The 12,695-nt window shown below is 52.6% G+C and overlaps 1 protein-coding gene across 1 annotated transcript in view; it reads right to left on the bottom strand.

Annotated features, from left to right (window-relative positions):
* Positions 1 to 12,695, bottom strand: part of ATP2A3 (ATPase sarcoplasmic/endoplasmic reticulum Ca2+ transporting 3) — a 53,832-nt gene that overhangs the window by 27,329 nt on the left and 13,808 nt on the right. The window contains exons 2-5 of the mRNA XM_030462182.1: positions 7,769 to 7,786; positions 7,291 to 7,373; positions 3,589 to 3,693; positions 2,740 to 2,878 (exon numbers count right to left, since the gene is read on the bottom strand). Coding sequence (XP_030318042.1) covers positions 2,740 to 2,878; positions 3,589 to 3,693; positions 7,291 to 7,373; positions 7,769 to 7,786 — 345 coding nt within the window. The remainder of the gene's footprint in view (positions 1 to 2,739; positions 2,879 to 3,588; positions 3,694 to 7,290; positions 7,374 to 7,768; positions 7,787 to 12,695) is intronic.

Raw genomic sequence — 12,695 nt, 5'->3', positions numbered from 1 at the left:
GACCTCAGTGTGAGCAGAGGATGCTCCCAGCAAGCCCCCAGCTCCCACACTGCTAACTCTACCTCCATCAGGGACTGCTCCATGACTCCCTTAGCCAGAGCACTGAGCACCCACAGCCCTCCTGCCTGCTCCCTGCAAGCTTTTCTCTTGCCTCTTCCCTGCAAAAGCCCCCAAACATCCTTATTTTGGAGCAGCCTGAGCCTCCCAATGCTGCTCTTGACCTCTTTGCAGAGCTCCATGGGTCTCTGGAAGCTGCTGAAACTGGGAAGCCCTTCAGTAGCTGAGACCAAGAGCTGTCCGTGGGTCTCCTGACATGACACAGTGGCTGTGGGTGAGAGCAGCTCCATCCACTGCTGAGTACCACCCCCCGAGGCACATGAGTTTCCTTCAAAACCCCATTTAAAGCTCCACTTCCCACTGGGTTTCTTCCTCCCAGCTTTTCCTCCTGCTCCCACATGGGCTGGACGCGTCGGCGCTTGGGAAACACGGAGGCAGCTCCGTCCCTCCCTTCACACAACTCCCGCCGGCTTGGCCGCGAACTGACAGATCCCATCCCAGAATTTAACGAGGGTTTTCCTCCCAGGGCTCATAAACCAACCCCCCCACACCACCACCACCACCACAACCCCCGGGTGTAGCAGCAAGGGGTTCCCTGGCACCATTCCATCGCTCCGGGTCCCAGCACTCTGGGATGCGCCCTCCAACATCTGACCCCCTCCCTGTCACACTGGCTTTGGGACTCAGTTATCCCCCCCTCAAAAAAAAAAAAGTATTCCCACAGGCTTTGGAGCTGCTCGAGGATGCTGGAGTCCCGTAAAGAGAGGAAGGAGCCTCCCTGTCCCCTAGGAGAGGCGGGGAGGGTTTGCAAACATGAGCTCAACCCGGAGATGAAAATCCTGGTGCTGAGCGCCCATTGCTGCAGGGGAGCCAGGTGGCAGATAGAGCAAGAGCAGCCCCAGAGGACAGACAGACAGACAGACGGACCCAACAGCTGCTGTTAGCTGGCTATGGAACATGTGCTGCTTGCCCAAACACCACAAGTTTCCTCGCCCAAAATCTCCGTCATTTTTGGGCAAGGCAGAGAGAGTGGCGCCGCAGCTGGAGCTCAGTCCTGCAAAGGGATTCACCTCGATTGCCCGGCTACAAAAGGGCAAAACCCAGCTGGGTTTGCAGGACTTTGCCAGCTTGCAAGCATCATTCTCTTCTTGTCACGGTGTAGGAGGCTTTCGGCTCCCCTGCTGCTCAATCAATCGTTTGACCCTCCTGCCTGTGCTGTCGCTGCCACCCCAGCATGTCACCTCAGTGTGACCTTCACCTCAGCACCTTCAAAGCTATTGCTCCTGATCCACTTTCCCCTAGGGCAGCCTCACCCCTCCCGACAGCCATAATTTGCTAATTAATTTGCTATTAATTTGCAAACCCCTCCGGAGGGGAGCTCCACTCTTTCCCTTCCAGTCGTGGTAGCGCCATTAAAACGTAAATACTTGGCAGCTGATGGGCAGGCAGCAAGCACTTCATTTGGGGAAAGGTGGCAGAATTTAATTAATCAATTAATAATTGGAATAAAGAGCAGGTCAACAGCTGGAGTACATTGCCAGAGCTGGCTTGGGAGCACTGCCAGCTCTCCCAGCTGAGGCTCTGGCCCGTGCTACTTCACTTGAACCTCCCGGCATTATTTTTATGTTCATCTTCCAGCTGAAGCCCAACTGGAAGACATAAATAACAGGGAGCCGGCTGGGCGTGGGAGGGATTGCAGCATCTTTCCACTAGCAGGGCCACGAGGAGGGAAGGAGGGATTGGTTTTGTGGCTCCTGGGGTTTTACAGCAGCGTTCAAGGAGCAAACAAAACGGGATCATCAAGATGCGGCCTCTGGCTCTGGTGGGAGCCTCCTGGGCAGCCTCCCCTGCCAGCAAAACCCTGATGAAAGGGTTGAGGGGGACACAACCTGATGGAAGAGACAAAAACACCCTGCAGCTGATCCCCCCTGCCCCTCACCTTCCCCAAATCCCAAACTACAGGTCCTGGGGGAGTCTGTCCATGCAGGCAGCACTCACACCAACAGCTAAGGATTTACCAGCTGGATGGCCATGACAATCTCTGGTCTGAAACCACAGCAAGAGCAGAGGGTGTCCACAGTTGGGTGCCCAAGACCCTGCTTGGTGCTTAGCTGTTGACTAAAGTAGGAGCTGTAACCAGATGCAAGAATATTGGACACCCAGCAATTTTGGGGAGAACACCTGCACCCCTGGAGCCCCCTGGCAGTGCTCACCTGGCAGCACTAGTGTGATGCCCAGCACCAGCCCTTCACCTGCACCTTGTCCAGGGGGATGCATGTGGGAGAGCTGCTTCCAGGGAGGGAGAACCTTGTGGAACATTAAAACTTGCAGTTCTTCTGGAAAATGACGAAACCTTCCCGAGATACCAAAACCTTAGCCAGAAATAAACACTTTTTTTTTTTTTTTTCCACCTCTTTTCTACTGTTCTCTACCACCCTATGCTCCAGGCAAAGAATCACAGGCTGGTGAGCTCCAATTATGGCCCAAGATCATTTCAACTCTCTGGATTTGAAAAGAGAAACTAAGATCTCAAGTCTACACCAACGAGGTGACTCTGTGGCCGTGCCTTTGGAGGATCTCCTCCAGCCACCTCCACACCATGGCAGCCTTCTCACCATCACTGAAGTCCCCCCAGCCAGCACCCCCATCCCACCCCACACCCTGCGGTGATTGTACCCTTACCTGCCACCTCCACGATGTCCCCAGGGACAATATCCCGGGCACGGATCCGCTGCACCCCGCTCCGGTCGGCACGGATCACCTTCCCCATCTCGGGCTCATACTCCTTCAAGGCTTCAATGGCACTCTCAGCATTTCTCTCCTACAAGCAGAGGAGGAGCAGAGCTGCTGGTGGGGGGGTTGCTCATGCTCGTTCCCCACTCACTGGGAAGACAGGAGCACCCAAACCCCCGGTCCTGGCTTTGGCATCCATGGGCCAAGTGCCACATCTTCTCCAGTTGCTCTGAAACAGTCACTGCTATTTTAAATCACCAGGTCCTGGCCACTTGGTGGACTTTTGGGGTTGATTTTTTTCATTCTCAGTTTGGGAAGTGACACACACCACCCAGATGTCTTTTCCCCACCCAACAATCCCACCTCAGATCACACTGCAGGCAAATTAATGGACTTGAATATGTAAAGAAGAGGAACATCACTGGCTGAGGCATTTGCTCATTTCCCAGGAGAGATGCAGTGAGGGGAGGGTCAGCAGCCACCACAGCTTTCCAGTGGACAGGGCAAAAAGCTTCCCTTGGAAAATGCATTTGTCCACAGCCAGGAGACAAGCAACATTTGCCTGGATGGTAAGTAAGTGGAAGATCCTAACTTCCAGACTGCAAAAGCTGCCAAAAATTGGAGGAACAAGCCAAGAGGCAGCCAACAACACAGCATCTGCACTGAGGCACGGGGCAGCATGGACAACATGAAACTGAACCTTTGAGAAATGAGTTTCTAACAGCAAGAAGCAACCAGACCTTCAAATGAAACATCTCAGCCATGGGAAGCAGAGAAGGGTTGGGGACAGTGACTTACCTGCCACACACCCACCACAGCATTGGCAATCAGGATCATGATAATGACAATGGGCTCCACAAATGCTGTCGTGGTCTCCTCTCCTTCTTCAAACCAGGCCAGGATCTGGTAGGGGAGAGGAGAGGGAGAGGGAGAGGGGGACCTGGTTGAGTGGGGTTTGGAGCAACCTGATCTCGTGGGAGGTGTCCCTGCCCACGCAGATGGGTTGGGATTGGGATGATCTATACAGTCCTTTCCAACTCAAACCATTCCATGTTTCAGTGACCACAATGTGGTTGAAACAAGTGCCAACATTTTAAAAAGCAGGATGGAAAAAAGAGCCAACCAACATGTGGTGGTTGCTGGAGATAAGAAAACCCAGAGGAGTGGCCAGCCCTACAGAGCCTGGTTAAAGCATGGACTTGCCATATCCCACTACTGGTGCCTGACTCAGGTGCCTCCACTCTTCTGCTAGGAAAATCCCAATGCATCCACAAACAACCCTGCAAAGCCTGGATGAGTATTTGCACCAGGAAAGCATCTTTTTGTTTTGTGCACCTGTGAGGAGACAAACCATGGCCATGAGCAGATGAGTGGCGAGACCAGGTACCATCACCTGCTTCTCAGATATGGCCACCAAGAGCCACTGCAGTCACCATCTGTGGCCTGCCCAGCCTCCAAGAAGCCCCTTTTGGGCAGAAATTAAGCAATTCAATACAAATAAGTAATGCAGTAAGAGCAGCTCTGACTGGGACTGACCTCATGGTCTCTGACCACCTCGAGCTCCCCTTGTCCATCCCACACAGACCTCATCCCACCACCCAAATGAAGCACACACACACACAATGTTTTTCATAGAATCATAGAACTGGCTGGGTTGGAAGGGACCTCAGAGATCATCAAGTCCAACCCTTGATCCACTCCCCCCGTGGTTCCCAGTCCATGGCACTCAGTGCCACATCCAGGCTCTTTGGAAAGATCTCCAGACACGGAGAATCCACTACTTCCCTGGGCAGCCCATTCCAATGCCTGATCACCCTCTCCAGAAAGAAATTCTTTCTCATCTCCAACCTAAACCTCCCCTGGCACAACTTGAGACCCTGCCCTCTTGTCTTGCTGAGAGTTGCCTGGGAAAAGAGCCCAACCCCCCCCTGGCTCCAACCTCCTTTCAGGGAGTTGGAGAGAGTGATGAGGTCTCCCCTGAGCCTCCTCTTCTCCAGCCTCAACACCCCCAGCTCCCTCAGCCTCTCCTCATAGGATCTGTGCTCCAGTCCCTTCACCAGCCCCGTTGCCTCCTTTGGACCTGCTCCAGGACCTCAATCTCCTTCCTGAGCTGAGGGGCCCAGAATTCTCACAAGGGAATTGGAAATATAAGCTCCATTTAACTGGTTGTCCACCTGTGCTGTGTCAACACAACACCATTTAGCACAGCCATGGGGCTTCACCCATCAGCAGAGCCATGGCAACAGAGACTGGGCTGCTGAGCACATTGCAACAACTCAGCAAATTCACCAGCAGCCTCACAAGGGACCAGCTCCCTCCTTCCCTGCCCTGGAGTTGTATCCAAAAGAAGGGGACAGGAGACTCAGCTTGGCCATCCCAATGCCAAACACTCTGAGTCAAAAAAAACAAACCCAAAACCCAGGCATCTCCAGCAGCTCAGTGGGAAATGTCTCCTCCTCCAGAGCTGCTGCCAAGTGGGCAGAGCTGAGCTAAGGGCATCAGAAAGGGGGCTCAGAGCAGCACCCAGGGAGTGAGGTGCTGCTGGGGATGGGCACCTTGGAAGGGACCACAGAGCACAAAGAAAGGGTCCAGGATGCAGTTTCTTGGTGCCACCCCCAGAGGCAGCTTTGCTAACCAGGGAGGCACAGAGTGCAGCTGATCCAACATCACCTCTTGTCACTGCTGAGCATGGAGGGGGTCAGCAGCACTGGTGGGCACTGGTGGGGTTCTCCTGCTGCCTTTGCCTACCAGCCCCATGGAGGAGAAGCTGCTCTGTGCTGGCAGGAGGTGCTGGGGGTGAAGCAGAGCTCCTCCTGGGAAAGGCACATAAGGATGGAAGCTCTTCCCAGAGAAGGCAGGAGGAGAAGTACCCACTGGAGGTAGGAGGAGATTTTTGAAGGATGAACAGTCTCCATCTGGGGAAACTGAATAGTACCAGCCTGAAGGCACCATACCTGCCCTGAGCATCACCTGCCTGGGATCTCAGAGTGCTCCCAGGGATGTGGGCAGGAAGGGAAGGCAGGGAACAGCAGGCAGGAGACATCTCCCACACAGGCAGCCACCACGCTGCCAGTCTGGCTCAGCCAGAGGGAGGTGGGGGGATGAAAATTAAAAAAAAAAAAATTAAACAGATTGGATTCTCATTTTTAATTGAAAAATGAGCAGAAGGCTCCAGGAGGGACACTTCACTTTGAGGACAGCAGCTGCATGGGGTTTGGAAATACTCCCAGCCCCATCTTTGCCTCCCCATGCAGATCTCATGCTAGAGGCAGGTGCCTGCCCTGCTGCCTGCACCCCAACAGAGCTGAAAAAGGTTTGGGGAGCTTCTGAGCCTGCTTCAGGTGCCCAAAACACTGCCCTCACCTCTCATCCCCCATCACCAGCTGCTCTGCTCAGGAAAAAGCAAATTGTGTGATGTCTGGGTAGCCTCTCTGGGCACACAGGGGGGTGCAGGGACTTCCCCCCACATCACACACTGGAGGACACAGGGTTTGGCTGCTGCACCAGGAACACATCTGAACCCTGGACACACAGATCTCCATGTGCCAAAGACATGGATCTCCATTCTGGCAGATCCTGGTCAAGGATCTGGCTAAGCTGACACTGAATACTTTCAAAACTACCCAAGGAAAAACTAAAAAATGGGGTAATTTACCCTTTCTGGTTTGTCACCTCCACAAGTTGAGGCATGGATGGAAGACTGGAGTGGAAAGTACCCAGTAAAAAACTAAACAGAGAAGGGACTTGCAGGTAGGCAGTTTGGGTCCTAATTCAGTGCAGAGCCAGAGTCAAAATCAAAAATGAAGGAGGGAAATGAAGTCAGCATCAAAAATGAAGGGAAAACAGAATGGATTTAAGAGGGAAGCTAAAAGACATAGTAACAAAGGTACCTTCTAACCCCAAAACAAAGGAACCTTCCTTAATAAAAATCTTGCTGTGAGATAGAGACGTGTCCCAAGCACCTCTGCTATGTCTGGTAGGGTTTGCAAACAACAAGAAAGAAATGGATCACAGGAAAAAAACATCCCAGGAGTGAAAGTTCTGGGCAGCCCTCCCCCTGCTTTGTAGCCCCACGGTCACTGGGTCACTCTGCACTTGCTCTCTCCAAACCCTAACCCTACAAACTGCCCAGGGCTAACACCCATCCCACCAAAACCTGCCCAGGACCAAACATTTCCATGGCCCTTTTCTGGCTTAGTCTGGTGCAGACTAAAAAAGAAAAGAAAAAGAAAAAAAAGAAAAAAAAAAAAAAAAGAAAAAAAAAAGAAAAGAAAGATAAAGCAGCCCAGGTAATTTTTCAATCTCACTTTTGGATGCATCAGAATTACTTTTTAAAAATCCTGTGGTCTCATCCTTCAGGTGATATTGTCACCATGCCCTGGAAAAGCCACTGTCCTGATGCTCTGTCCCCAACACATCCTCCAGCTCCTTTGCTCTCTGGCTGCCAGATGGGTCACTCCATGCCCTGGATGGTGCCACATCCCAGCCTGGGGTACTTACAAATGACAGAAAAGCTGCCATCAAAAGGATGCGGACCAGGAGGTCTTCAAACTGCTCCAGCACCAACTCCCAGAGGGATTTTCCTGGTGAGAGAACATGAAGGCAAGCACAGTCAGTGCTCACTGCTCCACAGGACAGGGAATTTTGGCCACTGAGGCCAACAGGACCCCATCCCCACCCCACCACAGGGATGCTGCAGGGCCCATCAGCCATGGGCACCAGGAAGGGCATCCAGGGATTTCTCTCTCCAACATTCAACACCAGGCACTAGTCTGGTTTGACTGTGTCTGCTTTTAACTACAGAAACCAAATCCTCTGTGTTTCTATTCCCAGCTGGTGGCCTTGCTGCCAGAGGAAAGCTCAGCTGCCTCAGCTTTCCCTAGGATTGAAACCAAGATTAAAAGAACCTAAAGACTCCCTGCTCATGCCCCTATCACCCAAGGCATGTGCCCACCCTCACCTCCAGCCCACAACTTACCTTCTTCTGCAGGCAGCTCTGTGGGTTTCCATCACCAGCCCAACAAGTGTAACAAAGCAAAAAAATTAGAAAAATAAAAGGATGAATTAGTGACTGATAATCCTTTGCCTTAGACCCCAATAAGCCATTCAGTATCCCAAAATGCAGCTCATTCTGCACAGAATCCCACATCAAGCCAGCTTGTCCTCCAGCTTCAGTCTGACACCCAGTAAGTGGTCCCTCAAACCAGGGAATCACCATCTCCCTGCAAGCAGCTCCAGCACCATTTATTCCTGCACTCAGCCTACATGAAATTCTCTGAGATTCCTACATGGGAATCATGGAATCATATCATAGAATGGCTTAGGTTGGAAGGAACCTTAGATATCATCTACTCCAACCTCCCCACCACAGGCAGGGACACTTCTCATCCAGCCCAGGCTGCTCAAGGCTCCATCCAACCTGGCCTGGAACACTGCCAGGGAGGAGGCATCCACAGCTTCTCTGGGCATTCTGTTCTGCAGTCTCACCACCCTCATCCCCCTGGGACTTTGCTCCCACAGCTGCTGGGCAAGGCACAAACCCCAACCCCACCAAGAGCATCCTTCCTGCTTCCTCATGGGCAGTAATGGAGGTGCTGGCCCTGCTACTGGCCAGGTTTGTCTGAGGACCACAAAGTCCTGCAACCCCAGGTCACTCAGGGACCCCAATGGGTTTTGGGGGTCTCCATTTGCACCCACTGTTCCCACATTCTGGGTGAACCTTTTAGTCAGAACTATTTTCCAAAACCTTCCCCAACTGCCCCAAGGTGGGGAAAGAAGAACGTGGAATGGTCTAATGGAAAAGGAAATCCAAGGAAATAAGAACACTGGTGTGGTCTGATGAAAAAGGAAATCCAGGACTCACTCAGACAGAGAAACCAGAGCTGGAGGGATGGCCCAGGAAGCCCTCAGGAGAGCCCAGCACTGCAAGGGACAGTTTGTACTGAGGTGACAAGGCACCAGGGCCAGGTGGCCACTGCCTCCCCATCCTCTGGTACCCCAGGGCAGAAGGGGCCAGGACAGAACCCCAGTGCCTCAACCCCACACCTCTTAAAGGGAAAAAACCTGAGCAGAAAACTCCCAAAGAGCTGTCCCAAATCCTCCACTGCCTGCCACCACCTTCTGCACAGCCAGGGTGATAACCAAACATGATGCTCTTCCACCTCCCTGTGTTTCTGGAAGGGAATTAGGGGCTGGCTGGAGTTCAAGAGGAACTGATCCAAGGCAGACATGCTCCATGTCCCATGTCTGGACCAAGCAGGGGGTGTCCTCGGAGCAACCCAGCAGGAAGAGAAACCAGCTCGGCTGTTTTCCAGCCTCTATTTTCATTCAGAAAAATGAAAAAAAAACCACCAAAACCCAACAAAACCTCCAAAAAAGACCAAAAAAAAAAAGCCAAAAGCAAACCAAACCCATCCTCACTGAACAAACCAGTGGAAACGAGAAGCCTGAACATGTTTGCACTTCAAACTTCATCAGCTCCTGCTTGCTATGAGTTGCTTTAAACACACATCTCCTACATAAAGCTACCCCCATCCCCTGCCATCACAAGGAGCAGACAGACCAGGACCTAACACCTATAATTATTCTTACAGCAACAACAACAACAAAAAAATTATGATCTTGGAGTGGCTTCGATGCTTCAGCTCCCTCTGTGGAACATCTCAGAAGGAAAGTGGCTCCCCTACCTTTGCAGCTGGCTCCTCTCCACCCCCAGCTTCCTCTCCCCAGCCACCAAAATTAAAAGCAGAAGAGATCTGTGGCTTCTCTTTCCACCCAGGCTCCATTTTAAGGGTGCAAACGTGCAAGGTGAGAGGGTTGGGGCATGCAGGGTGCCCCAAGGGAGGCTCTGTTGGGGTGCCCAGGGGGGGGAATTCTCAGTCCCAGAAGCCATGGGCCTCTTAGGGCTTCTCCCCTGAGGCATTTGCATGAGGCAGTGGTGTTTGCAGAGCAGGGATTTTGCATGAGCTCTTGATAAAGTGTGAAAATGGGTCTCTGTGAACTCAAGAGGAAACACGTGCACTGGGGCAGACAGCTGAAATGCCACCAGTGCCAGTGACACTAAACCAGCACTGTCCCCAAGCCTCAAACATCAGCCATGCAGCTGCAGGCATGTCCAAAAAAAAAAAAAAATCCAATTTTGAGTATGTCAAGAACAAGGCACCTGCCCTGCCATCAGTGATTCCTTTATGTGGCCTCAAAGACCCAGAGAAAAAGGTCAGAAAAGCACAATAAACTCACATTTTGGGGCTTGGATCAATCAAAAACCCCTAGAAAACAGGTATGCTGTGGCTGAAGCCCTCTTCATCTGCCTCCCAAAGTCTCACTAGAAATAAGAGGGTTTTCTACTGGCTAAAATCCAACTCTTATGTGACCAAGGGCAGCAGACCCAGTGCCAAGCTACAGTGATGCCACATCCCACCCAGCCAGGAAACCTGGCACAAGCAGGGAACCAGCAAAAAACCCCAAATCTGCATTTCCTTTGGGAGAACACTGTGAGAGCAAAGGGGCTGAAATGGAAACTCCCCAAAACACCTGAATGGAGCTGTGCCCAAGCTCCCAACCCTGCCCAGTAATCCCAAAAGTGATAACACTTCCTCAAAGCATCCCATAAAAACGGGGCCATCCATCCACTCACACCCCAAACCTGCAGCTCCCCAAGCCCAGCAGTCCCAGCACAACTTTTCTGTTCCTGCTCATCTGCATCCCAGCTTTGGAGAGCAAAGCCAAGAAAACAGAGAACAAACCAGGGCAGTGGGTGCCTGGTGGTCCCCAGACCATTCCCAGCAGCAGGCAAGCAACCTTCCCAGGAGGTTATCCAGCAAAAAACTTCAGATCCACCCATCCAGAGAGCTTTGCATCCCAGGGTACAACCCACAGCCCAGCTCCAGGGACTCCTGAGGATTTGCAACTTGCTCTGAGCTTCTCCCATCATGATCCTTTCCTCCCTGGGCCACCAGGTCACACACTGAAAGTGGCCCAAATTGGGCTGCAAGATACCCACAGGAGATGCTTGAAGGGCACACAGGAAGCCCGGGCACCCCGGGCAGTCCTGGTTGGGCTATTTCAGCTGGAGGTCAATCTCCAGCTCCTGCCAACTCAAACAGGGCAGGCAGCAACATGGCATGGGGATCGGTCAGAGGGGATGAAAAGGGAAATAAACACGGCTGAAACCCATGAGAGAGGCAGCAGGAGTGACCCAAAGGACTCTGCCACAGCCCCCGTGTCCCCAGGAAGCCCCTGCCCCTTTTCCCAGGCCAAAGCAAAGCAATAAATGTGCCAGGGTGGCAGCAGGGTCACTTCAAGGCAATGTTAAGAGAGTTTCTCCTGTTGTCACAGGATGAAAAATCCCCGGAGAAGCACAGCTCTACAGCACTTTCTCCATTGTGAGTTGAGGCATCCCATCTCCCTCTGCTTGCAGGGAAACTGAGGCACGAGGCGACACCTTCTCCCAGCCAGCAAACCCTGGTGCACCCTCAGACCTGGCATGCAGCCCAGTTCTTGCAAGGTAAACACTGAACTACCCTTTTCTCCAGCGTTTTAGGAGCTTCCCTAAAATCAAATGAGATTTTTCCCTAAGGGAAACCCAGCAATGTGGGAAGGGAGAGGGCCTGGTGCCCAACGTGGGGGATGATGAGGGCATCACCCGTGGGCCCACCTCTCTGTTCCACCTAACTCCTTCAAGCCCCATCTCTTATGTTGTAAATTCATTTTAATTCCTACTCCCACCCTTTTATTTTTCTGTATGCAAGGAAAATGGATGGGGAAACCACGGGACACATCTGATTCCCAGCAGGCAGCGAGAAGGGCTCAAGGAAGCAGTGAAAAAAGGAAAAATCCCTAAAATATCCCCAGCTGGGAGAGCAGCCCCATCCCCTGACATGAAGCAGGAAGCCAGGCAGGGCTGCTCTGGGATCCTTCCCCTCTCCCACAAGACATGGGACAGAATAAATTGTTATTTTAACTGGCTGCCTTCCCCAGAGCTGTCTGCACAGGATGGATGCTGTCCTGCAGGGTTCTGCTCTGCCTCATCCCCACTGACAGCTCCGGAAAACTGCTGGATCACAGAGCTGGGAAAGGCTTGGCTGGGGGGTTTCTAAACATCAGCTCAGCCCCTTGCCTGCTTGGTGTGAATCACAGAATGGTTTGGGGTTGGAAAAGACCTTAAAGCTCATCCAGTCCCAACCCCCCTGCCAGGGGCAGGGACACCTCCCACAGCTCAGGTTGCTCAGAGCCCTCTCCAGCCTGGCCTTAAAAACTTCCAGGGTTGGAGCTTCCACCACCTCTCTGGGCAACCTGTGCCAGGGTCTCACCACCCTCATGGGGAAGAACTTCTTCCTAACATCCAGTCTAAATCCTGAATCCATTCCCCCATGTCCTGTCACTCCCTGACATCCTCAGAAGTCTCTCCCCAGCTTTCTTGTAGCCCCTTCAGACACTGGAAGGCCACACTAAGGTCTGCTCAGAGCCTTCTCCTCTCCAGACTGAACAACCCCAACTCTCTCAGTCTGTCTCCATAGGAGAGGTGCTCCAGCCCTCTGAGCATCCCCATGGCCCTTCCCTGGACACTTCCCAGCACATCCCTGGCTTTCTTGTGACAGGGGCTGCAGGACTGGACACAGTGCCCCAGGCGGGGTCTCAACTCTCTGGGTCACACCGTCTGCTCACTTGTGACTATTTGGCAGAAGCTAAAAGGAAAAAGATCCAAACCCCAGCCCACATAACCCCCCCCCCACTCACCCCTGCTCATTGCCTCTCCTGGTTTGGAATCCCCATCTTCCCAAATCAGCAAATTTGGGGCCAGAGGAAGCCCTGGGGATGGATGGTGGTGGCCCAGGGCAGGGGATGAGGGCACTGGCCATGAGGATGTGCAGAGGTTTACAAGGCAAAAATGTCCTTGCTGGTTT

The sequence above is a fragment of the Calypte anna genome, chromosome 19 (assembly GCF_003957555.1).
Source record: "Calypte anna isolate BGI_N300 chromosome 19, bCalAnn1_v1.p, whole genome shotgun sequence".
Classification (NCBI taxonomy): Eukaryota; Metazoa; Chordata; class Aves; order Apodiformes; family Trochilidae; genus Calypte; species Calypte anna.
This window is presented reverse-complemented; position numbering and strand designations above follow the sequence as displayed.